The 27,793-nt window shown below is 37.1% G+C and overlaps 1 protein-coding gene and 1 long non-coding RNA gene across 2 annotated transcripts in view; both read left to right on the forward strand.

Moving 5' to 3' along the window:
• The first annotated feature begins 1,703 nt into the window (after positions 1-1,703).
• mybpc3 (myosin binding protein C3) overlaps positions 1,704-27,793 on the forward strand; it is a 48,995-nt gene continuing 22,905 nt past the window's right edge. The window contains exons 1-18 of the mRNA XM_065267682.2: positions 1,704-1,805; positions 6,652-6,777; positions 8,714-8,800; positions 8,889-9,037; positions 9,118-9,235; positions 9,359-9,407; positions 13,859-13,918; positions 14,127-14,129; positions 14,768-14,791; positions 15,022-15,185; positions 21,967-22,099; positions 22,294-22,296; positions 23,069-23,193; positions 23,292-23,397; positions 24,565-24,731; positions 26,233-26,398; positions 26,611-26,717; positions 26,811-26,840. Coding sequence (XP_065123754.1) covers positions 1,781-1,805; positions 6,652-6,777; positions 8,714-8,800; positions 8,889-9,037; positions 9,118-9,235; positions 9,359-9,407; positions 13,859-13,918; positions 14,127-14,129; positions 14,768-14,791; positions 15,022-15,185; positions 21,967-22,099; positions 22,294-22,296; positions 23,069-23,193; positions 23,292-23,397; positions 24,565-24,731; positions 26,233-26,398; positions 26,611-26,717; positions 26,811-26,840 — 1,642 coding nt within the window. The 5' untranslated portion in view covers positions 1,704-1,780. The remainder of the gene's footprint in view (positions 1,806-6,651; positions 6,778-8,713; positions 8,801-8,888; positions 9,038-9,117; positions 9,236-9,358; positions 9,408-13,858; positions 13,919-14,126; positions 14,130-14,767; positions 14,792-15,021; positions 15,186-21,966; positions 22,100-22,293; positions 22,297-23,068; positions 23,194-23,291; positions 23,398-24,564; positions 24,732-26,232; positions 26,399-26,610; positions 26,718-26,810; positions 26,841-27,793) is intronic.
• On the forward strand, positions 16,328-18,558 carry LOC135749276 (uncharacterized). The gene is made up of 2 exons (XR_010532332.2): positions 16,328-16,552; positions 16,976-18,558. It is a non-coding gene; the product is annotated as an uncharacterized lncRNA (long non-coding RNA).

Raw genomic sequence — 27,793 nt, forward strand, 5'->3', positions numbered from 1 at the left:
TCCATTTCATTTCCCTTTTTTATTTTATTTTATTTTATTTTATTTTATTTTATTTTATTTTATTTTATTTATTCATTTCCCATTCCATTCCATTTCATTTCCCATTCCATTTCCCATTTCATTCCATTTTATTTCATTTTATTTTATTCTATTAATAAAATATAAAATTTATTTAAAAAGTCTACAGATTAAACATTTTAAACTTCATGAGCAGAATTTAGTGGGAACAAAACACTTGCCAGACAAACATTTTTTTCTCCAAAATGTAAAACTTTGTCTTTGTTTTTTCTTTGTAATCTGAAATTACACAACAAAAAAAAACACAGCATCATTTGATGACATTTGTGGCAGGTCAAGGGCCCTTGTCAGCCAGCTCTTATCTTGGGTTTGTGTGTCCAAACAGACAACAGACCCCCAACCTTTTTGACAAGGTTGTATATTTCTAGCTGTTGAATGGCAGAAACTGCTAACCAAGGTATCAAGCTCCTCCCAGAATGACAATCCAATCCAACGGCACACACGTAGTCTGTGCGATTGTTGTGTTGACCCTGTATATGAGGTCATAATAAATGTTGTTCTGTTTGTCATTGCATTATATGCATTTGTTAGTAAATATAAATAAATGGCAAATGTGTATTATATTATTTTCTATTTAATTTATTAAATAATTTGGTCGGTCATATAAACACAATAGCAGGATATAAACAGAAAATAGGGCACATGAACCAACCCAGACATAAATACAGTCCCAGTCTCCACCGCAGGTCCCACATTTATCTGTATATTTGTAGACACTTTTATCCCAAGTGACTAACAAAACAGGGCACACTGCATAACTGAATACAAAGCTGTCTTGCTGGTATGATAGCGTTATAAATTCCACTTTAGATCTGTTCCAGCTGAACATTTTTATTTAGTTCTCAGTATGCAGCTGCTACTCACTGTTAAATGCCGAAATGACAAGATGTTGACAGGCCTGTGTGACAGTGGTCAAAGTAGTACACACAGCATATTGAAGGTGTGAACTGTAGTACATGGAAGAGTAAAGTGATGCTTATTTAATACAACATGCCATTTAAGTCAAAACAAATAAGTCTTCACCATTCTATAAACCTTTAAACTCTCTCCACCTGATCCATAAATCCTAAGCTGGTAGGTGTTGATGATGTTGTCTGCTTTATGTGCCAGGGTCAGGAAAGGGTTGGCAAAGCTATAAAAAGACATAATATGGAAATGTTATGGAAACTCATAATGAGCACAACATATTTAATTCCCCATCTTAGGCTTTATAAAACTATAATATAGCAATTAATATCTCTCCAACATCCGCAGCGTATATTCTTTGTTTGCAATCACAAAGGACATAAAACAGAATGAATTTCAAATGGTGCATCCATCCATGCCAAATGTTGTTCAGGAAAAAAGAAAAAAAATGTTTTGAGAATGTTTTGACTATTGTGTTTGAGCAGTATGTTTGAGAGGGGAAGATTTGGATGGGATGATCTAAATTTAGATCATCCTCTCTCCTTTCTTATCTATCTTCCACCTTTGGGTTCTTCTGTTCTGTCATCCAATATTAAAGGTTGGCTTATTGTGGTAGGTGAGAGGGTGGGCGTTATGGTTTAGGACTCAATGGGATGATAATTTTTGTTTAAAAAGATGGAAGAGGTGGGGCATATACTGTGGGACATTTAGGGGGTGGGGGTATCTATTAAAAGAGAAGTGAGGTTGGTATCCACAATGCCTGTTTGTTGGAACCCTTTAGGAACACACATCCAGGATGCCTGAGCCAACTAAAAAAACTGGTATGCAAGTGTTTATTTCATTATGAACTTTATTTAAAAAGTGAAATAACAGCGTTTTGTTTTTTGAAAACGGTTACATTTAGCTGTGTTTGTTTTGTGTTGCTGTTTGAGGGAATGTGGTGGAATTTGTTCTGAACTTTAACACTTAGTCATGAAGACATGAGAGTTATTTTGAAGTATGAGGGCTCTGGTGTAATTGGTTGTAATTTGAAACAATTTGTAATTGAAAATGTATGCAAACAGGAAGATCAGCAATATAATGATTTTTAGAAGCCAAATATATTGTTCATAACTGTCTCCATAATATATTGTCCAAATTTGTGTTTATTATGTTGTATTGTATTGCACTGTATTATTATTTTTATTATATTATATTGCATTAAACTATAATATGCATTGGAATTATAAGCCCATAGCAAGATAATGTAAGGTTTTTGATTACCATTAGCAAAACCATGGTTGATTTTTCGCGAGGGTACCAAAAAACCCAGAGCCACTTAAAGTGCCACCTTTGATAATCAAAGAAAATGTGAAACAGCCAGTGGCGTAACATACGGCATGCAGGGTATGCATGTGCCAATGGGCCCGGGCCAATAGGGGGCTCGGCCCTGGGCCCGCCCCAGCTTTTAATTAAATTTTTTTCCAATTAAATTTTTATTTGTGGCCGCAATAAATATATTTTTGTATGCATATCATGTGTAATGATTTCTTATTTCTCCATAATGTCTAATTTCTCCGTCATTTCTTGTTTGCGTTTATTATTATTTTTGCACTCCGCTGCTGCCGTAAACTACTACGCCATACATTTTTTAAATGATGCATCGCCGCACCAAAAAAAGAAAACACAGTGTGAGAGGTTACTATAGCGGGTATCTACATGAACATTAAGGATGGACAAATATAAACATAAAAGTGGGGCCTTAAAGAGAAGGCGGAGAAGTTACTCACGAGTCAAAAACTACCAAAACATATTGTTTTTCTTTATTTAAATCTACCCTTTAAAGTAAAAAAGTACATTAAAATATTTGACTACCTTATTAAAAGTATATGTTGTTAACAAACCTGCGCGCCACAGTTAACAGTGCCAAACGCAAGATTGGGGGGGGGGGGCTTTGGCTTAAGGGGGCCCGTACATTTTTTTGCATATGGGCTCGGGACTGACTTGCTACGCCACTGGAAACAACAGACTAAATGCTTCGAGATATTTCAAAAGGGCACCAAATAACCCAGCCTTAGCAGGAATTAAAGGATTGCCATAATGTGATACCACCTGTTTGACAGCCCACTGTGATAATATTAGCTAAGACTCACAGTAGTCTGAAAACGCAGTAGCGCAACTTTTTTAGGATCAACCAATGGACCTCATAGTGTCAAAAACGTTTACTTTTAAGTCTATTTCTTAATCTCCTCCGTGTCTTTCAAGTGTTCTTGACCCATAACAGAGAATCTCCAAACTGTTCTGCCCTTAGCATGATTACACAGTCATTTCCCATAAATAAATCCATCAAACAGATAGCACACTATCTTTTGGAAAGCCTCCTGGCCATACCAGCAGGATTTAAACATCGATGATGCAACCATTAGCAGTATAAGCTTAATGAACCAGGTGGCCTTCATCAGATTCCACTTCCCAGTGAATTCAAATAACCACAAAAAATATCCTGATCATTTGTCTTCTTTCATAGATATTCACATCCTTCTTATATGCACCTATTGTATATTACAAAGTCAACCCAGTATCTGAGCAAATTATTCTCACAGATATGAAGTAAACAGGCTAAGTGTCCTTATTTAACTTAGTTTGACACATCCTCCCTCTAGCATTAAATACAAAACATATTTAACATATAGAGATCATTAGTGCATTGTCACTGCTTGTATCTAGCCAGCAGCAGTGGAACAAAGGCTGCGGGAATATCAGGAGACTTCAAATGGCGCAGGAGAGGAACCAGCACTTGATAGACAACAGAAATAGATCCCGCCTAATCCCTCTGGCAGCTACCTGCAGCTGTGTCCCTGTGGACTGCCTTTATCAATGGGGAACAAGTGCCTTCTATATTTAAACCTATAGGTTGGCTTGCATAGTGGTTGAACTTTCCGCATTAATGAAGTCGTAAGATTCAAAGTGAAAGAACGAACAAGCAGGTAATAATGTGAACAAGCAGGTAATAATGTGAGGCATGAAACAGAGCAAGAACAGCCGGAAAATCTATTTCAAACAACTCCTGCGTCAGAAAGGAATATTGCTTATATCATATGCTAGGTGTATATATTGTGAATAAAGATATATTACACCATGTTTTTCAAAATGGAGGATTGTTAACTTGGGCAATCTCAGATCATGCATTTTAGCATTTGAAACTTTTCCTAAACTAGTTTATGCTAAAAAAGAATCAAGGCCACTGCAGTCACATAGCCCTCGCTAGTGGGGTGAAAGGTGGAGACAATGATGTGGGCATCCCAACCCCAACCCCAACCTCAATGGTAATAGGAAAAAACTATGAGAAAACAATACATACAATGAAACAAAAAAGAAAGTCGTGCAACGGACACGAAAAACTATTTACAGAAATTTGTGCGAGTGACACAACAAAGACATTGGTGCTCAAGGCACAAAAAAACTGAATTTCATGCCATGGACACAAATAAATTAGTCACATTTTTGGTGATTATAACACGACTAACCCCAAACCACAGAGAGTTTAAAGTTTGAAGTCTTGACATAAAGTACAGTACACTATCGTCATGCAAACCAACTCGAAACACCAAGTGCCAGGTACAGTTTAATATTACACAAAAATATGTATTTAATAACATATATTACATTATATTTCAAAATCAATATTTAATATTCCTTACCTTACTTATGATGTAAATAGCCATGTAATAAGTGGGAAAATGTACAGGTAGCCGGTTGTTTTTGTGAAATAAACCCCTTTCAGTATCACACTGTATATTTATGTTTTAACAACCGGCTGCGTATACATTATCCCTAACTTAATAGCCTACATGCTGAAAAACTATAGTGTTCATAGTTTGTTAATGTTAGCTAATGCAAATGTTTCTTTTATTTACAGCTATTATATTGGTTTGTTTTCTTCATTATGACCAGTTGCAGAATTTAAAAGAAAGAAGAGTTTTTGCTAAGTTGCACTAAGACTGCTGTATATATTAGATATATAATGAATGACTAATTCAGAGTTTGCTACCAATATTTAGTTACAGACAGTGGCTTTCATTGTAGCAACACTTATTAGCAACAACAAGGCCATGCATTCTTGAAAAAGAATATTCATACATTTGGCACACATTTGTCGAACGCCACTTATAGTGCTTTTAAGCCGGTCTATAAATCAAAACCAGGGCCTTGGTCTTGCGAATACCAGCTGCATCACAGGAAAGTGATGAATGATAAGTGTGATACTGGAGAAAGTTGCGAGAAATGATGAGCAGGTACAATGCTCATTTGAGTTTTTTAATGTGCTGAAGATGAAAGATTTTAAAAACGCATCACTTCCTGTTGACCAACCTGCCTCTATCAATCCCTCAGTCTCTGCTTTCACTAAGAAGCCAAAAAGTCAGACTGCTGAGATTGGGGCAACAGTCAAATTCGAAGCAGAAACTGAAAAGCCCGACGTAAAGGTGAGATGGCAGCGAGACTCCAAGGACATCTCACCCAGCGACAAATACACCATCTCAGCAGAGGGCAATAAGCATTCATTCACCATTAACAATGCAGACACAGAGGATGCAGTGGGCTACGCCGTTATTGCTGGGGGGTCAAAGGTCAAATTTGAGTTAAAAATAAAGGAGTCAGAAGGTGGGTGATTTTTGGTATGGTGCATTATTATGAAACTTCTTCCTATACTTCACCTCACTTTCACCCCACTGTCGGTTCATCAGTACACCCCAGGTCATGGTTTTGGAGACTCTTAACTAATTCACCTTTTGGGTTTACTTCTCTGTAAAGTCACTGGTTGTTGCGTTTTTGCTATAAGACACCATATCTTGGCATGTTATCACTTTTTACTGCCTGTTGAGGAATCTGAAAAACCCACCGCTCACCAGACTTTTTATAGCTGCTCTTCACGTCACATATGTCCTTCAGTTTCCTAACCTGGAGCTTGAGTCATTGTGCATGGAAAAAATATAAAACATGAATGAAATACTTGAAGAGCACATTGCTTAATGAATCCTTTGTCTATCAAAGCTAATGAGGTACAGAATGAAGGTTTGCCCTGTATCTATTTTGGTTATTTAATTTGAATGAATGCTGATGAATGAGGGTCTACAGAATAGTGTTAAGTTAGCAAACATAGCCACTATTAATCCTGTGAGTCTGCCAGACCGCTGCTATTAAATAAAGCTTTAAGTCTAATAGCTGTCTAAGCTCTTTCAGCATTAAATATGTCTATGGATATATGGCTGGTATTTAGAGCTATTTATCCAGCAGCAGTGGAGGATGAAAGCAAAACTCTGTCCTATTTATGAGCCATTAGAATTCTGTAGATCAATATCAATATGACCCAAGAGAATTAAACTTTGCATGCAAAGGCTTGTTAGTTAATAGAGAGTTTGAGGATAATAAATCTGAAATGTTATTGTCAGTCTTTAATTTTTGTATTCAGGGATCTACTTTGAGAAAGGCATTTTTATGATGTTTACATTACATAATGATATAATAATGTTAGTAAAGATTTGGGCTGTGCATGTTTCATATTTTTAGTAATCCCAGTGAGGACCTTTCTGACCCCTCATTATGTGTCCTTTGTCAAATTATCGCCTGCGGTCAAGCTAAGTCCAGAGAATGGCATTATAATGATCATGCAATTGTACACTTTTACAGTGAAGCCTGCAGCTGTGGACACTAAAGCTGATGAAGCTAAAGAGGTTCAACCAGCACCGACTGAAAGTCCAGCAACAGACACCAGTGAACATGCATCAAATGGTGCAGCTGATGGTGCACATGATGGTAAACAGAAATATTTTTTCATATTTCAACTTCGTTACCGTTACTGACCATCAACCTGCTAGGGACTGCAGATGAAAATTAGCCTGTATGGCTAAATCTGGCACATTTACATTCTGGACTTTGTACTTTTGTTGATTAATGTGCGTTGTCCCTTTTAAATAAAAAAAAAAAAAAAAAAAAAAATTCTGCACGTTACTATAATTGATCTCACTGGTCCTCACGCTCCAGTCCGTCTGAGTCACACACATCCTCAACAGAGCAATGGCAAGTACTACGAGCTCAAAGGTAGCGGTCGCAAACACAAAGTTTAATAAGCACTACTTCTTCATCGTTGAGGTTAAAGGCAGTAATGTTTATGTAAAGTGCAATTTACACGTTATGTAGTGCCCATGAAGAAGTCTCTCCACGTATGTGGCAAGTCTGATCTAATGAAGCACATCACATCATCACATGCTGCTACAAAATTAGTGGTTTCTCTTTAGTATCCTACGGAAGAGGATTAGGGCCACTGGTGAAAAAATTATTTGAATTCTGACTTTTTTCTCAGAATTCTGACTTTAATCTCAGAATTCTGACTTTAATCTCAGAATTCTGACTTTAATCTCAGAATTCTGACTTTAATCTCAGAATTCTGAGAATAAAGTCAGAATTCAAATTCTGAGATTAAAGTCAGAATTCTGACTTTAAAGTCAGAATTCTGAGATTAAAGTCAGAATTCTGAGATTAAAGTCAGAATTCTGAGATTAAAGTCAGAATTCTGAGAATAAAGTCAGAATTCAAATTCTGAGATTAAAGTCAGAATTCTGAGTTTAGAGTCAGAATTCTGACTTTAAAGTCAGAATTCTGAGATTAAAGTCAGAATTCTGAGATTAAAGTCAGAATTCTGAGATTAAAGTCAGAATTCTGAGATTAAAGTCAGAATTCTGAGAATAAAGTCAGAATTCAAATTCTGAGATTAAAGTCAGAATTCTGAATTGGTCATGTGATCAACTCCCCCTAGTGGTGAACCATCGGATTTTCGAAACGTTTCGAAACATAGATATGTATATAAAGGCTAGATGGCTCAAGGCGGAGTCAGCTGTGTCGTCACTTGGCGGCCATCTTAGGTCAGTGCTGCCATAGTGCTGCTCCCTGCTGCTGTGGACGGAAGGTGAGTGACATACGCCAACTAAAATGCTCGTAACTTGCTGAATTCTTAACGGATTTACAAACGATTTGGTTTTTTACAAACGTTATTAACCTGGCTATAATTCTGGATGCTTTAACATGTTTCATTAATTTTTTATTTATTTTTAGTATACGTATTCAGTGTCATAGGTACATCTTTGACGTTTATAACAAACCAATCTGTTTGAAAATCGGTAAAAAATTAAGCAAGTTATGGTCATTTAAAATTACCTGCATCATTAAAACTCAATGCTACGAGTGAGCGAGCGCCCTGTCGTAAGATGGCCGCCAAAATGCGGACGTTCCACTCAATTGGCAATCAGCGCGGACGAGCCATCTAGCCTTTATATACATATCTATGTTTCGAAACAGTTATGACGTAATGAAGCCTCGTTTGCTAAAATCACGTGACTTGGGCTAGTTTGAAACAAGCTCCGAACCACTGATTCGAAACAAAACATTCGTAAATGTTTTGAAGCCTCATGAAGCAGTGCTTCGAAAACGACCATCACTACTGGTAATTAGTTACTTTTATAATGATGTAACACAGGTTCTAACTCAGTTACTATTTGTGAGAAGTAACTAGTAACTATAATAATTACATTTTTAAAGTAACGTTCCCAACACTGGTTACTAGGACTAGGGGACCATAACTCTTAAACATGGAAAAAGTCAGATTTTCATGATATGTTCCGTTTAATAATGGATGAAGAAACTGTAATGTATTTTTATGTGTTAGTCATTAAAAGTTTTCCGTATGTTCTTCTAGCTCTACCTGAAAGTCACCAACCTGACACCCGGCAGGACCTCACTGGTCTCTTCACAGAAAAGCCTCAGAGTGGGGAGGTCACTGTAGGCAAGTACATGTTTTTGAGAACATAGGAAATTGGTAATGGGTACAAACATGGACCACCACGTTCTTCCAACCTTTTTCTCCCATGCAGGTGAGAATATTACTTTCGTGGCGAAGGTGTGTGGTGCATCTCTTCTGAAGAAGCCCACGGTGAAATGGTTCAAAGGGAAATGGATGGATCTGGCGAGCAAGTCAGGAAAGCACCTGCAGTTGAAGGAACACTATGACCGCAACACTAAGGTCTTAATCTAAACATCAGTTATGCAGTATACTAATGTTGTGTACTGACTCAATACATTTCGGTTTTTTGTTCTGTTCAGGCATACACATTTGAGATGCATATTATTGCAGCTAAAGCTAACTATGCTGGAGCGTACCGGTGCGAGGTGGCATCTAGAGACAAGTTTGACAGCTGTAATTTTGACTTAATAGTACATGGTAAGACCCTAAAGTCATTTTACCCTAAAAATGATTTCAATTATTAGCACGTACTTGATAAATCTGTTAAATTAATTCCCAATGAATTTGGCTTGTTTACTGTTCTCACACTTTCTATTTCAGAGGCTCGTGTACAAGAAGGGTTGGACATTCGCAGTGCATTTAGACGCACGTAAGTATTATTTTACCTTTGGTATATTTCATAAGGTGAAATATGATTACTCGTGTAGGTCAGCAGTGCCTCTTTCATTGAACTGATATATTAAAGCAACACTATGTAGTTTCCATGTAAAAATGACTTAGAGCTCCCCCATGTGGTTGGAAAGCGCAACAGTGCCTGGTATCAGATACTCTTCTGCAGGCAGGGGGAGGGGCGGGGCTGTGTTTCCTACCCTCCACCGCCACTTTTAGAGTGTGCTTGTAGCAGCTAGGAGGCTGCTCAGGTTGCAGCAACAGTACAATTTGTCCAGTTAAAAGTTGTTCTATCACTGAAATAATTTTAGAGACATTATTTAAAGGTAACAAAACTACATAGTGTTGCTTTAAGGTAGATATCGAAGAACATTGTTTGATTTTGTAGGGGTTTGATGAGGTAGATTTGTTTTCCCGTTTATGAACATACAGCATTGCGTTCATTTTGTTGGATTTAATGTTTTAAGTTAACTATGCAATAACACTTTGAAACTACTGACTACCCAGGAGCACCGGTGCGGGTGGTAAGAAGAAGATGGGCGAACATGGCAGGTAGCTACTGTATAGGGGTTTGCTGCAACAGCTGGTGATATATTCACATGGTCACTGTCGTTACTCAACCAAACCTTCTGATTTCTCATCAAAAGAGTGCATCGAGGCACATAATGTCTCTCTGTCAGTCATCTTCCCTTCTCTTTCCATCCTTTTCCTTTGTGTGCCAACATCTAAGGAGAGTTGATATTAGTCACTGCTGATGCTTTATGACTCACTCTCCAAGGATCTCTACAAACTCTAAATCCGACTCTTATTTCCTTTCTGTTCTCATCTCACCCCCTTTCCTGTGTTTTTGTAAGAAGGGCAATTTCCCAACACTCATTACTGATGTTTCAGATGCAATAGTCATTAAAGTGAATATGATTTCCCTGTCCACTGATCTTTTCAAGTGCAGGCACTGATTAAGAGTAAGCAGATTAGAGGATCACACAAATAATATTCTGGATTCGGTAAACTGGGGGCACATCATGCCTTGCCACCAATTTAATCAGAAAACTGATTAATGTTAAACAGCTTATAATGTGCTTTGAATTTATGCATTTGGCTGACAGTTTTTATAAAGAATGACTTGGTAATGCATTTTTATTAGTCTGTCTGTCCCCTGAAAATCAAAACCAAAACTTTGGCGATGCTAGCTACAGCTTTAATTCAAAGCTTGTCTGAACTAAACGAAATAAATAAGTCTTAACTTCTTAACCATGGCTGATGCCTTGTTAAAATCAGTGGAACCAGCTGCACAAACTTTGAGTGCTGTGTCTTTGATTTTTGTCTTTACATTTCATGATAATATATTCATTAAATAAGATGATATAGATCTCAGAAGGGATGAGCGTTTGATCCATGAGGCTCGGTTCATCTTACCAATGGAGACCAGTAGGCCTATTGTGTTTTGACCTATATATCTTTAAGATTAGCACTTTTTGCCATCCATAATAACAGACCAGGCACCTGGGTCTTTGTTGCGCACAGTGGTGTTTGATCATAGAGGAGGTCTGGCAGATAGCTTTCTTAAGAGTCTCTCTTGTGCACAAGCATTTCTGCTCTTAGTGCTGTTATCATAATCTTCGATGTCCTCTATCAAAATGTGTTTTTGAGAACAGCCAGTATGGTCTGTAGACTCCGTGAAAGTTAATGAAGTCTGTGCAAGGACACTAGCATGTGTTGTTTGTTTCTCTGTTTCATAGCAGTGTATATACATCTGTCCCATACATGCCTGTATACACACTGAAAAAAATGCTGGGTTATTTTAACCTATGGTTGAGTCAAATATGGAAAATACAAATGTTGGTTAAAAATAAACGTACAAAGGGTAAATGTAACTCAGTGGATAGGTTTGTCCATATTTGATGCAACCATGACTTAGGGCAATATGGACAAACCCAAACAGCCAACCAATTTTTGGGGTTTTCCATATTTGACCCACTTATGGGTTGAAATAATCCAGCATTTTTTGAATGCGCTTGTCACATATATGCATGTTTGCACCACTTTCACATATGTCTGTATACATTGTTGTCATACAGTATATGCTGATATACATGTTTGACATGTATGTTGGTATACATTTATTCCTTATACATATGTCATATACAATGCATACTATATGTATACATCCAGTGTCATATGGCTCACAATACCTTGAGGGACCTTTACTGTTTATTTTCTTTTACATAATTATTCATTAGGGATCCCATGTATTACTTGACAAGCTGTTGTCTGTTCTGCATTAACATATTTTCTAATAAAACTGAAAGTGGGCAGGCTTATTGTTAGTTACAGAAAAACACATAAAGTCTGCAGTCTTGTATCTTGTAATTAATATTTTACAAAGCTCTTACATATATACAGTGGTCTATTTTTTTGCAATTTTGTCAAACATGTATTAGATCATGAAACAAATTTAAATATTAATCAAAGATAACTGTGGTTTATCATACCTGAGTTCAGTTTCTCGAGGGAAACACCAAGGCCTGATTACTGCCACATCTGTTCGCAATCAAGAAATCACTTAAATAGGACCTGCCTGACAAAGTAAAGTAGACCAAAAGATCCTCAAAAGACACAAAATTGAGATATCAACACATTGTGCTGAGATACAAAGCTATATTGAGAAACAAACGAGAAAGAAAGTAATTGAGATCAGACTGGAAAAGGTTATAAAGCCATTTCTAAAGCTTTGGGACATCAGCAAACCACAATGAGAGCCATTATCCACAAACAGCAGAAACATGGAACAGTGGTAAACCTTCCCAGAAATGGCCGGCGGACCAAAATTACTCCAAGAGCGCAGCGACGACTCATTCAAGAGGTCACAAAAGACCCCATAACATCTTCCAAAGAACTGCAGGCCTCAGTTAAGGTCAGTTCATGACTCCACCATAAGAAAGAGACTGGGCAAAAATGGCCTGCATAGCAGAGTTCCAAGACGAAAACAGCTAAAAAACATAAAGTCTCAGTTTTGCATGAAAACATCTTGATAATCCCCAAGACATTTGGGAAAATACTCTGTTGACCCACCCATCCCACCCATCTCCTTCAGGCCATTTCTCCATCGGTTATCTCTGCTCTTACCCACATTATCAATTCATCTCTTTCCACTGGTGTATTCCCCACAGCTTTTAAAGAGGCCCAGATAACCCTGTTGCTGAAGAAACCCAAACTTAATCCTGCAATGTTAGAAAACTACAGACCTGTATCTCTCCTTCCATTGCCAAGACTCTTGAGCATGTGGTTTTTGACCAGCACTCCTCCTTCATACAAATAACCTCCTGGACAGCACCAGTCTGGTTTCAAGAGTGGTCACTCCACTGAAACTGCTCTGCTCTCAGTCTTTGAAGCCCTAAGGCAGGCAAGGGCAGCCTCCAAATCATCTGTACTGATCCTACTGGATTTATCTGCCGTGTTTGACACTGTCAATCACAAAATCCTCCTGGTGACCCTTAAGGCTATAGGTGTCTCTGGAACGGTGCTACTATGGTTCAGGTCTGACCTCTCATTTAGAATATCCTGGAAAGGTGACGTCTCCAAACCACAGTGTCTCAGAACCGGGGTACCTCAAGGCTCAGTGTTTGGACCACTGCTCTTTTCTATATACATAACATCCCTGGGTTCTGTCATTTGAAAACACGCTTTCTTACCACTGCTATGGAGATGACACACAAGTCCACTTGCCGTTCCAGCCTACAGATGATCCAGAATGGTACGGCAAGAGTTTTGTTCGATGAGCCAAAGATGGCCACGTCACTCCTCTCTTTGTCAGGTAACACTGGCTTCCAATTGCAGCTCACATCAAATTCAAAGCTCTGCTCCTGGCCTTTAAAACCACCACTGGGTCAGCACCCCCTTACCTTCACTCACTTATACAGATGTACCCTCTATAACCCTAAGCTCTGCCGGAGAGCGATGGCTTGTGGTGCCATCCCAAAAAGGGAAATTGTCACTATCGCTTATTTCTCTGGTTCTTTTCCTCATCTGTGGAATGATAATGTTGCGACTAGATCTGCTGACTCTGTAGCAGTCCTTAAGAATCGGCTAAAACCCATCTCTTTAGCCAAGACCTCAGTTGCATATATCTTTATCTTTACATTCTCTTTCAAAAAAATTTAGCTGACTACCAAAAAATCCTAAAGGAGAATGTCCGGCCATTTCTTCATGACCTCAAGTTTAAGCTTGTTGAGGTCAAGCTGAAGCAAACTTGGGTTCGCAATGTGATTAGTACTTCAACTGCATGTTGTGTTTACTTTTGTTATCTATGAATAATATTGAAATTTGTTTCATGAAAGATAAAGTGTGACAAACATGCCAAAAAATCAAAAAGGGGCAAACACTTTTTCACTCCACTACTAATATTGTTGGCTTATAATTTCACTTCTATAGTAGCACAGATGGAGGTGAGGACTCAGGAGAACTGGACTTTAGTGGTTTACTGAAAAAGAGGTGAGATATCTTAAATGGTAATATTTCAAATACATCAATGTTCACAATTTTCCCTTTCCCAAAACTGATTTATTTAATACATGTCTATTTGATAGAGCCAAATTAAATATTTATTTATTTTTTTACTTACTGCATGTCTGTTTGACACAAAATATTTGACTCATCTGCATATTATTGTTTTTCTGTTCATCTTCACTCCCATATTCAGAGAGTAAGTATGAGGGCCTAAATAAGAGCGTGCTTATGCATGAAGGAATGTTGAGTGTTGCTTTGACAATTGTGTGTGCCTGACAGGTTTGCTTTCTCTCTTGCCTAATCACATCCTGATTGGCAACTTCAGTCTTTCTTGGGACTCCACACCCACTTCTAACAGAACTAGATATACATTCACATTAGAATTATTTTTAGCAAACTATTTTATTATTTCTCATACCCTAAATTAATAACTTAAATACCGTTTCTTGGACAGGGTTTAAATAAATCCAGAACTAGGCCTTGGTTATATTAGGCCATTTAAGTAGTTTTTACAAACAAACTTTACAAAAGCAATACTGGTGTGCATCATCAGACAAAACAATAGCCAATGTCAGTACAAGGTGTTTTCAAATTAAGGCAGCTCAAACATGCACTAGGATAAGCCCTGTCTGGGAAATCACCCCAAAATTATTGTAAAATGTTTCTAAACTTTTGTTTAGTTTAAAACACACAAGAAAGACAAAATAGTAGTTGTTGTGATGTTTAAGTGTTTGTACATTTTATTGATTTAAAAGCTTGGTATTGAGCAAAAATTAGTTGTGGTTTGTCTTACCATGTTTGATGCTTGTGGTTTCTGCCTCCACATAAGTGCAGCAGTTTCTTGAAAACTGGCCATCGGTAAGAAAATATATTAACATGATGCTGTGATGAATATCATTTTCATTAATTTGTGAAATATTTAAACTAATAATGTACTTTACAATAACATGCATACATCACCTGTTTATGAACTTTCAAATAACCATGTCAAGCATTATGAAAACACAGAATGTTTGGGGTTTGTCTTGTATTTAATACAAAACAATTTACCAAATGATTTATCTACATCTTGTGTTATGGGATTGCAGAGCTGTTCATGTGAGCTCAGAGCCTGATGTAGATGTATGGGACATCTTGCAGAAGGCTCCACCCTCCGAATTTGAAAAGATTGCCTTCCAGTATGGAATAACAGATCTGCGTGGAATGCTTAAGAGACTTAAAAAGTTGAAGAAAGAAGAGAAGAAAAGTGAAGGTTTGAAGCATTTTTTACACACACTACATGAGCGATCGACACTAGAACAAAATTAAAAGACTTTTAAAGGGACACTCCACCTTTCCAGCTCCCATAGCGTTTGATTTTTATCCATTTTGCTGATTTCCGTGTCTGGCGGTACCACTTTTAGCATAGCTTAGCATAATCCATTGAATCTGTGCCTGAAAATAATCCCCTGCTATTGAAAGCAAGGGCGTAGGTTTGATTCAGGCATTGGTGGGGACATAAATAAAATGGTTGCATGGCAAAAACTGTTTATCACCGTTTACTTGACATAAACAACAGACAACTCGGTATGCACTTTACTCAGTGACATCTGACTCGCCACCCCCGGTGCCATCCCAAATTTAATGTACTATAATAAACAATTCTTTTTGTCCTAGAGCCTAATAAACAGTAACTGTTTAAGTCTTTGTCAAAAAAAAAAAGAAAATCACATTGTAACATATATGAATCCATATTTACTTTATAACAATGAAGAATATGCAAGTAATATTTAAATCTTCATTTAATTTTGCCAAAAAATCTCAGTGTTGAAGTAGGAATGTATATCATGCTGTTTCCTGAACAACGTTTATTAACGTTTCTGTGGTTCACATTAAATCTTCTTTTCATTAACAGACAGTTAATCAGTGTGAAAAAAAGTTTAAGTTTAAAATGCAACCTTATATTATGTCTACATCTGTGCAAGTAATGACCACAGTGCAGTAATGTAAAGTATTCAGCAATCATGACATGAATTCATGTTTTTACCATGTTGGGGTTATTTTCTTTCATGGATTAGGGACCCCCAAATAACATTGCTACCCCATTTATAAAAGGTTGACAAAAGTTTACAACTCCTCAGGTTAACATGGGATTGTCGTGTATTGGTGAAAACACTGTCCTTGCTTGAATCATTATGTGACACAACTTTTTTTGTGCATGAAACAGTTACAGTGGATATAATAATACTTTCTTCCTCACGTACCTGTAGCCCGAATAATCACGCGCGTCTTGTTGAGTGAACTTTGGAGATGGGTCTGTCTGCGGACCGCAAGAGAGGGGCGTGCCGTTAAGGGGCGTAACTTTTAGCAGGGGGCGTAACTTTAAGTTGTCCAAGTTACACAGAACCACGCGAGACGTCAGGACGAGATGTTGTCATTCTGTCTTCTCTTCTGCTCGCATAGAGATACGGCGGCTAAAGGCGTTATTAAAGTTGCTCATCCAAGCGCCTTCATGTTTGTTCGTACCAATTTTAATGGACAGGAAGCCGACTGACGAACATCCTTTTCCCGAGAAATGGTTCGGCTACGACACATGTTAAGAAGTCACGCCAGGGGCTGAATTAAGGTCGACCGTTTCAGGTAAGCTCGCTAACGTTAGCTATGTGTTGTTAGCCTAATGCTAGATTTGTGAAGTCCGTTCTATGATTACACTTATGATCAGTAACGAGTAGTTAACAAAATGCAACAAATCTTGCATGAGTTTCATTGCTCACCTATATATTTTTATGTTTACGATAGTAACGTTAGATATTAATACATTAGAATCTTACAGTTATTCCTGTAAGTCGTCGACATTTCAAATGACAGTTAATTAATTAATGACCTATTAAACGTCATAATAACACTGGAGTTAAAGGATGTGTGTACTACTGTCTCGTTTTTAATGTATCTCTCTCAAACCCTATTCTGTTTAAGTATGGGTGCCATTGTATATTCTCATAATGTAAGCTTATTTTAAGTACAAATGTAAAATATGTTTGTTTATGGTTATTATTTTCACAGCTGCATTGATGTGAAGTGATGCAGTGGACAACTTGTGAGGGTGATACCATCCACATGCACCTTAACTGTGATGCAGAAATACAATAGGATGATCCATCTGTCTACACTTCAAAATCACCACTCAACCTTAAACAACCCATATCTGTTATGGTAAAACAATGTGGCGGTTTTCCAGACAGGGCTTATACTGTTCCCGGGCTAAAATGCATGTTTGAGCTACTGTAATTAAGAAAACACCTTGTAATGACACATCTCAACATATATATCAGTGCCATTGTTTTGTTTCAAGATGCACACCAGTCTTGTTTTTGTAAGGTTTGTTTGTAAAAACTAAAATTTCCTAATATAAGTGCCCAGTCCTGGTTTAATCTAAACCATTGGTGACCAAACCTGTGTCTTGAGATCTACTGTCCTGCAGAGTTCAGCTCCAACCCCAATCAAACACACCTGAACCTGCCAATCAAGCATTTCCGGGCAACCTTAAAATTATAGTCAGGTGTGTTTGTTAAAGCTGGGTTTGAACTAAAATATGCAGGAGGGTAGATCTCCAGGAACAGGGTGGGTCACCCCTGATCTAAACAAAGGGTTTCCAAACTGTGTCCTGCAAAGTTTAGCTCTAACCCTAATCAAACACACCTGAAGCAGCCAATTAATGTCCTACTAAGCATACTAGAAACTTACTGGCAGGTGCTCTGATGCAAGTTAGAGCTAAACTCTGCAGGACACCGGCCCTCCAGGACTGAGTTTGGGCACCCCTGACTAAGCCCTGTCTGGGAAACTGCACCAATGTGTTAAGCTGGCACCATTGGACATTACTGCTGCTGAGAAACAACCACATTTCTCAGCTCTACACAGGGTTGACATTGGATGCATTATTATTATAAAATGCATTAATGTGCACTTTACCAATACTGTACATACATCAACAGCTTCCAGCTATACAACTGGGATCAGCTCCTGATGCCTCTCATAATGCTGTGTTATAATTTATTGCAGGGTGATCTTGCTAAAAGGATATTTTTATAAACCTTTACAATGTCACCAGATGTTACCTGTTGTGAATAATTATTTTATAAACCTTTACAATCTCACTAGTTGTTACATGTTGTGGATAGTTATTTTTATAAACCTTTACAATGTCACCAGATGTTACCTGTTGTGAATAATTATTTTATAAACCTTTACAATCTCACTAGTTGTTACATGTTGTGGATAGTTATTTTTATAAACCTTTACAATGTCACCAGATGTTACATGTTGTGAAAGGTTATTTTTATAAACCTTTACAATGTCACTAGTTGTTACATGTTGTGGATAGTTATTTTTATAAACCTTTACAATGTCACCAGATGTTACCTGTTGTGAATAATTATTTTATAAACCTTTACAATGTCACCAGTTGTTACATGTTGTGCATAGTTATTTTTATAAACCTTTACAATGTCACCAGATGTTACCTGTTGTGAATAGTTATTTTTATACACCTTTACAATGTTACCTGTTGTGAATGGTTATTTTATACACCTTTACAATGTTACCTGTTGTGAATAGTTATTTTTATAAACCTTCACAATATCACCAGATGTTATCTGTTAGCCATTTCTTATAAAACCACGTGAGCTCTGTAGATTCCTCTTAAAACTTAAAAAGAATTAAGTTTGCAAATGAATTTCATCTTGGTTTAATACATATTAAACTGTCTGAGGTGCACATTTACTTAAAAAAAAGACAAAATCACCCTCACTGTGTAACAGTTCACGATTTAAATATTGGTATGCTTCGGTACTTTAATAATTTTAGGATGGTAAATATGTCCATATATGCCGTATATGGCCATATTGTCTACCCACGTTAACAATGACGATGAATGAGACAATATAAGACCATCCGAGCGTCTTATGAAGCTTCCTCCGTGCCCTCAATTTAAAACATTTACGGCAGTAACGTTATTTGTCATTACGTTAAAGTTGAAAGAGAGCTATAAACAATCGTCTTATTAGCTATTACTAGCTATCGGATGTGCCGTGTCAGTTTAGCGGAAGTCGGACATCTCGCGGGATTCTGTGTGACTTGGACAACTTACATTTCCGCCCCCTGCTAAAAGTTACGCCGCTTAACGGCACGCCCCTCTCTTGCACTCCGCAGACAGACACTATTGGAACTTTGGCGCGTTGTACAAAGTCAAGTGAAACCACCCTATCACACGTAAAGTGATGTGAGTTAGAGCGGCGGGACTCAAGAAATGCTAATCCAATCATATTAGCAATGTGAGTAGAGAGGCGGGACTAAAGAAATGCAAAGCCAATCATATTAGCGATGTGAGTTACGGAGGCGGGCATTGGAGAGAACGAAAGCTGTTAACCGTTTGTGTACCACATAGAGCGTCATTTTTACAGAACGGGATTGCAAAAGATTTCTAATCTCATTTAAATGATTCCTGAAAAAAATATAATAAGTAAAAAATAGAAAACACAAGAATAAGACGGACATCAGTGGTTATATATAAATACAGATTAATTGTTTGGTCGAAATTATTGCTAGGGACCAGGGGCGGATTTAGTGATTTGGGGGCTCAAGGCGAACCATGTGTCGGGGCCCTAACTATGCACCCTTTATGCAACCTTTACTGTATTTTTCTCTCCTTCTCATCGCCATCTCTTTTTTCCTCTAGGTTACATACGTTTCAGCCCCCAATGAGGTTGAGATTAATACTGTTTGATAATATGATTGGATTTTATACTAACCGCAGTACTACATGGTAAAAAGATGTGTATAACAATTATGTACTTTTTATTTTACTTTGTGTACTTAATTTATTTAATACATTTTCATTTAATGCCACATTATATCCACAATATATTTTAAATTAAAATACTTTGTATTCAAATGAACATAATATGATGAGAACAAACCCCTTACGAAAATTAACCATGGTTTTATTGTGGTAAAAGTGTAGTAACCATGTTTTTTTGGCGAATTGATTACTATGAGCAAAACCATGGTTTTACTACACTAACCATGGTTTAACTATGGTTTTTGAAAACCATGGTTGTCAAAACCATGGTTATTTTGTGGTTACCATGGTTTTACTACAGTAACCATGGTTTTTTGGTCTTAACTGTAGTAAAACCATGGTTAATTTTCGTAAGGAACATAATATGGTTTTAAAATAATGCAATCATAGGTGTTAAGAACTCGAAATAAGATAAACAAGGGGTGAAATTTGACTTTATATAGTGGATGGTAAAGCGTCATGTATTGCTTCTGCATTACATTATGTAAACAGTTTTTATATTATTGAACTATACAGATGTCATCTATGTACACATCTTGTACTTTGATGTTCGCTAGTGATATACAGGGCAAAGCCGAAGCATGCTACCGTTTTCATATGAGATTTAAATGAGACTAAAGCGATCACAAATTCGTGTGCAGATTGGGGATGAATTACAATCTTTAGTGGTGCTGGGCAGACATTTCGGCGGACTAAAGTTTACCTAAAGGCTACTGTACCTGAGATTACACGCTAATATTATATAAACTGTAGATCCTGTATTATTTGCGGAGCATACTCACCGGCACACCATCAGTGTCCGTGGCCGAGAGAGAGCTGTGTCTGACGTGACGGAAAAGAGGTTGCTGAGAGCAGCACAGACCGTGCAGTGTTTGTGTGGAGAAAAGCGGAGACTTTTGCAACATTTTTGTGTGAATCATCTTTTCTGCTCCATTGGTGTAGCTACAGTACGTTTCACTCTTCATTCTTTATTTCACTACGTTTATTTCCTTGCAGCTTCGCTCTTTTAATGTATCAAACTCACTCGCTGCTGCCTGCAGCTCTGCTCGCTTTGTTGATTTGAGCTACGCGCGCATACAGTATCCGGTAGTGCATGGAATGATCCACTCTAAACTATAATGGGGGGCGCATTCGTGCAGATGTAATAATAACGTTCAAACCTTTTATGGGAATATACTGAAAAACACAAAAGATGTTTAAATAGAATTCTTAATTAAACAAAATTATGCTAGTTTTCTGGGAATCTTGATGATAAGCAGGGGCAAAAAGTGGCAGCTCACCAAGTACACCCCTGCGTTTTGGGGCCCCTTGGTAAGGCGGGGCCCAAGGCAACTGCCGACCTTTGCCTAATGGGTAAGTCCGCCCCTGCTAGGGACAATTCAGTCTTCCCTGAATATTGCTAGGGACATGTCCCTAGCGTCCCACCCTAAATCTACGCCCTTGATTGAAAGTTACCAAGGGGACTACTTTCAGGCGCTGCGTATCATTGCCCCTGCTGTAGCCATTGTACAACAGCAAAATCCTTTATTATTACGCCAGAATGAGAGTATAGTTCCTAGCCATATCTGCCTAGAAAAAAAATCGCAATTTTTAATTTCCGTCGGTCTTAGTAACTACAGATGAGAAACATAAAAAAAAAACTCTGGTTATTTTTTAACGTGATGCTAATGGTCTAATCAGATTCAATGCATTATGCTAAGCTATGCTAAAAGTGCTAGCGCCAGACTCTGAGATCAGCTTAATTGATTTCAAAACAGTAAGAATCAAATGTTTAACTCTAGGGGAGCTGGAAAATGAGCATATTTTCACAAAAAAGTGGAGTGTCCCTTTAAATGCTCTCTTTTCTTGTTAGAGCCTTTGGATAAAAGAATCTGTTAAACGCATGAATGTAAATGTAAACTGTAAATAATAAAAAACTAAAGGAATGTTGAGCGCTTTATTTATTACTATTTTTTTGCATTTTGGTTACACCACTCTTACGTAGGAAAAAGTTTAAATGTTCAATGCAATATTATGATGTTAGTAATATTTTAAAACACATTGCTTCACTGGTATTATTTTAGGAAATAGTAATAATAAATGTTTTGTACTTTATTTAAATTATGTATATTACATATTTTAATATTTTTTATTATTTATATTTATTAATTAACTGTATTTTGTTCTTTTTAATTATTTTTCTTCGTACTAACCACAGCCTTTCTCAAGAAGCTGGACCCAGCCTACCAAGTTGAAAAGGGACACAAGATCAAACTGCAAATCGATGTGGCCAATCCAGATGTAGAAGTTAAATGGCTAAAAAATGGACAAGAGATTCATCCAACTGGAAGGTATATACTTAAGTCCTTTTGACCCAAATACATAAAAAAAATGAAATTTAAACCTTGTGTTGTAATTCATTCACGTAAAGCAATTTCAAAGAGAGATCTTTTTCACAATTAACTGTTTTTTCTTTGGCTCTTGATGACACTGTGTACTTGTTGATGGATGGACTCGCCTTCCCACTCTTCACTATCAACCACAGCAAGTGAGTGGCACTCAGCAGTCTGCATGTGACCTGCACATGATAAGAAACCTCTGGGCTTGTCTGTAGGGTTAGATGTCTCAAACATATTGTTGACTCTATACATTTACAAAACACAGATTTCAAAGAATAAGTGACAGACAGATTTTTAACATGTATAACATAGTAAAAAGTTTTCGCAAGGACAGCAAATAGCTTTTTGCAAACATATTTTAATAAAACCTGTTGCATTTCTAGACTTAAAGCTAGTTTTGTTGTCAAGAATTGTAACAATTCTAAGAAATCACAGAATCAAACTTTCTTATCCCGTAACTGCCTCATGGTTTATATTTTTATCAGGTTGAATAATTTGTTGCACAAATGAATATAATCCTTATATTTAGTGGTGAAAGGGGATTTTTGTTTATGCTTTAAATACTTGCATATGTCATTTGAGGTAATTTCATACTTGGAATGTAACCTTGGCATTTAAATACCAGAAGACCAGAAACTTTTAAATTTAGACCAGAAGCAGTGGGTAGCACTTGTGAGCAACTGGGTGAAAGGTGCTTTGCTTAAGGGCACCTTTGTCATTTCCTACTGGTGTTGGGAACTGAAACTTTGGGTTACAAGTCTGACTTTTTATCCACTTGGTCATGACTGCCCCACGAATAGTTGATACACAATTACAAAGCATCAGATCAGAGATTCTAGAGCATCTCCAACAGTGATTCTCTGTCCCCATCTAGAGAACAAAGCTGGAAATGGCAGTAAATAATTCCTCATTTTCCCACAGGTACATTTTTGAGAGCGTGGGCAACAAACGCTTCCTTACCATCAACAACTGTACACTCGCTGATGATGCTGCCTACACCTGTGTGATTGGAGATGAAAAAAGTGTCACTGAACTTTTTGTTAAAGGTAACTACTTCTAAACATGAAGATTTGGCATCTTTAAAATCTATGAAGATGCTCATTTGTTGCATTCTTTCCTCTGTTCTTCTTCTCACTGCCTTCAGAGCCACCTGTCCTGATCTTGCGTAACCTAGAAGATCAGATGGTAATGAAAGGAGAAAGAGTGGAATTTGAATGTGAGGTGTCTGAAGAAGGGGCTCAGGTGAAATGGTAAGCATGTCAGCATGCACACACACACACACACACACACACACACACACACACACACACACACACACACACACACACAAACACACACACACACACACACACACACACACACACACACACACACACACACACACACATACTGTACATGCACATGCAACAGATGAAAAGCCAATACAGGATCTGTAATAAACCACATTACTTTAAATACATCATCTGAATCCAGAGAAAGGTTTAAAAATGATATTGATTTTACAAGGTGTCCACCTGCTGGTATGTCTGTGAGAGTGTTGACATTGCTGCGGTGTCCAGTAGATGGCATGTGTGTCTCTTTTAAGGGTCTGGTTGGGTGAGTCACATTGACTGACAGATGGTGGTGTGTGTGCGTGTGTGTTTGTGTAAGCAAGAGAGTATAGGTTCTGCCATAGCTGGTGTCTAGGATCTACATCAGCATGGCCGTAAAAGATCAGTGCCTGGAAAAGGTCATAGCAGCCTTTTAACACCTCAGAGGTGTCCTAAAATGGAATGAGAAAGTCATCAGCAGTTTGTGGTACTTCTCTTGAATAGTGGAGGTGTTTCTGGAACCAACATGATATAGGGAAGCTTGAAGTAGATACTGTTCCTGGTAGTGAAGGGTTTTGGATGTCTTTTGTCTAAAAAGATCTGTGTAAACATTTATGAACAGTAAGATATTGGAATTGTAACACCTTGGAAAAGCATGCGGACGTATCAGAAAAGATTAGAAGCTATCAGCTTGATATAAATAGTCATTCCTGTAATGTGCCAGCTATTTGATTTATTGCACTGGCTCTCACTGATTTGCAGTAATGCTTTTATGTTTTATTTCTTTTGTACTGTACACATAACACTTTTAGCAAAGTAGTATCACAGCCATTACCATAAACCTTCAGAAAATGGTAGTCTAAAAATAGTCTGCAATTTCATTCACTATTTTAACTGAAAGGAAACATTCTTTTAAACTGATTTAACTCCTTAATTGGTTTATTTTCAAAGAAGTCTATGAAAGAACCGTATAAAATAAGATTTCTTCCCCTATAAAAAAGCATAACCCAAACCTTATAATAAAAAAATAAAGAGTGGAATGTTCACTGAATGTAAAATGCAAATTTGTCTGAAAGTATTACAGACTCAAACCTCTGAACCTTGCAGGGAGAAAGATGGTGTGGAACTCACTCGAGACGAGTCTTTCAAGTACCGCTTCAAAAAAGATGGATGTAAACATGTTCTTATCATCAATGATGTGACCAAAGAGGACTGTGGACATTACAGGGTCAAAACCAATGGAGGCCAATCTTTAGCAGAGCTCATGGTTCAGGGTAAGTATCTGACCTCCATTATCATTCAGGGTAACATGCTGCTTTTAAATAAACACATATAGCATTACTAGGGACTGTATGAGAGAGAAACAGGAAACTTCAACAAAAGTCTCACTTTGCTTTCGGTCTTATGGTGTCTATATACCTAACATATATTTTCTTTCCTATCAAACTGAATCCTTGCATACATTTTTTTTCAGTTACATTTATATGTAGTGCTTCCTTAGTCGCAACTAATCGTTTGCAGAATAAAAGTTTTTGTTTACATAATATATGTGTGTACTGTGTATAAAAATTATGTTTATATAAATACACACACATACATGTATAATTTTAAGAAAAAAAATATTTATATAATAAATATTTATATTTATATATAATATAAATTATATATAAAAATAAATGTGTATATACACATGCAAATGTTTCTTAATTATATACATGCGTGTGTATGTGTGTATTTATACGTAATTATTATACACAGTACACCCACATATATTATGTAAACAAAAACTTTTTTTCTGCAAACGATTAGTCGCGATTAATCGTGATGCAGCACTATTAAATGGGCTTCTCATATTTAAGGATTTGGATAATGTCTGTATGTCATGATGTGGGTTCAAGTGAGTGTTCCTAACTCTGCACCTCACTCTTAAACCCGCCCACATATGGCTGTGTCAGCCAACGCTCACCTCTTGTCAGTCCAGAAAAGATGGCCACCAACATAACACAAGGTTACTGCTCACACAGTAGCCACATGCCATCTATTGTTAGACTGCCTGGCCAATATATTTTAACAGGGCAGATGTCTCTGTCTGTTTCTGTCTTTGTCAGTGTCTCTTCTGATGGTGTCACCAACCACCTCTTCCTCTCTTTTATTAGCATCTAAGAAAGTTGATTCATTCATGTTCTCTCTCATTTATTTTTATTGTCTGTATCTGTTGCTATATCTCATTCTCGCCTCTTAATCTCCATTCTTACAGAATCTTATATAAGATGTATAAGAGGTGCTCAGTATTAATGTTACTCTATCAGTGGAATTTCTTATAATTATGTCCTTAACTATTGCTATGAAGAGCCTCCGTTGCTGGAATTCAAATAACCCTTACATCACATAAATGACAGTGCCATCTTTAATGAATGAATTTCATCAACCATTAAATTTTTTAACACCACCAAATCAACCAAAAAAAGCAACATTGTTATAGTGATAATATCAGATGATATACCATGGTCTTTCTCCACATATAAAGCATAGTAGAATTACTCTATATAATTAAATTATATTACCTTGGTCCATCTGTAAAAAGGATGGTGAAACCATAATATCATGATATTTTTTAGTTGGTTTGAGATTTGGACATACATTACTACTACACTTGTAATGATGTTATGTATGTGATGCGTTTACACATTTAGTTGTAAATCTTCTGTCTGTGTTTTGTTGAATCTTTGATCATGTGCGTTGACATCATGTTCTCTTTGACCTTTGACACTTTAGAAAAGCAGCTAGAGGTCTATCAAAGCATTGCTGACCTGACGGTGAAGGCCAAAGACGAGGCTATGTTTAAGTGTGAGGTTTCTGATGAGAATGTTAAAGGCATTTGGTATAAAAATGGAGTGGAGGTGAAGCCTGACGCCAGAACTCATATCTCACACATTGGCAGGTGTGTGTGTAATCCAGGCTAAAGTTTAATTTCACTCATTGATTTCATATTGATTTCAATCTTTGTCATGACCATATTCATTGTGTTATATTTTCACAATATGTTTTTTACGTTGTGCAGGATGATTTTATGCAGAAAGCAGTAAATCACACACTGACTTGAGCTGGGTCTTCACAGACTGGTCATTAATTAATTGTGATTTTTTTTTGTAGGATTCATAAACTTACCATTGATGACGTGAAGCCAGAGGATGAGGGTGACTACACCTTTGTTCCTGAAGGACATGCCTTCAATCTCTCTGCCAAGCTCAACTTCTTGGGTACCTTCTCTTGTTTATGGTTGACAAAGTTATGTCTTAACTACTTTTAAATGACTATAATTGTTCTTTAAATTATCATTTTTATCTTTGCAGAGGTCAAGATTGACTTTGTTCCTCGCCAAGGTAAAGATTTTATTTAACTTTCAATAAAGTGATGTTTAAAAACATAAACACCCAGCGCAATGCGCGACGCAAGTGTCTTTTGCTATTTTCAACCAGGCGCAATTATAATTTTCACGTTTAGCGCCACGTTGTTTAAATAGCAAATGCATTTTTTTGCGCCCATGTGCATTCTGATCTAAAAACGAGGTGAAATCAGGTGCATTGTTGGCGCGTTGCTATTTTGAGGCAACTAATATAGACAACGCCATTGACCAAAAAATACCTGGTCTAAAGTCAATGGCGCAGTAGTGTTTTTGTTATTTAATGAGCGCGTTAGAAATATGCGCCTATAAACGGGACGACAACGCGGGTTTGCTTATCACACACATGAATGCGCAGCAGCACAAAAAAGCTTTTAAATATGAAAGATTAAAGGATTGAAATGTAAAAGATTATTATTATTGAGTCTCTTGGACATAAATGAGGACCATTTATGAGACGTTAGAAGGCACAAAGAGCTGCTTCACCTGCAGCCTGGTGAGTTAATAAATGCTTTGCTTTAAGCAAATGCAACTGTTTTTAAATGTTTTTTTTTTAAATGCTACCTCACGGATTTATTGTATATGATGACTCTGTACCTGTGGATATGGTGAGATGAGAAACATTTTTAAGTAATGCTTAAAAAAAAACTCATGGCGCTGTCCAGGTGCTGAAACGGCTCTTGTAAATTCTTTATCTCCTGTTCGTTACAAATAAAGTATTTTTACAGTACAAACCTTTTCTTACATACTTTGATGATATTGGATAGCCATACATGTACAGCAATTAAAAGCCATCTATTTTATAGAAAACTGGTTTAAAAGGTTTTAATCAAAAAATAACAATTTCAATACAAGTGAAAAACTACACAATTATTTAACATTAATCTTAAACTGGGGGTCTTCTTCCTCCGCTTAGTTTTTCAGTTTACAAAG

Source organism: Paramisgurnus dabryanus, chromosome 2 (genome assembly GCF_030506205.2).
Source record: "Paramisgurnus dabryanus chromosome 2, PD_genome_1.1, whole genome shotgun sequence".
NCBI lineage: Eukaryota > Metazoa > Chordata > Actinopteri > Cypriniformes > Cobitidae > Paramisgurnus > Paramisgurnus dabryanus.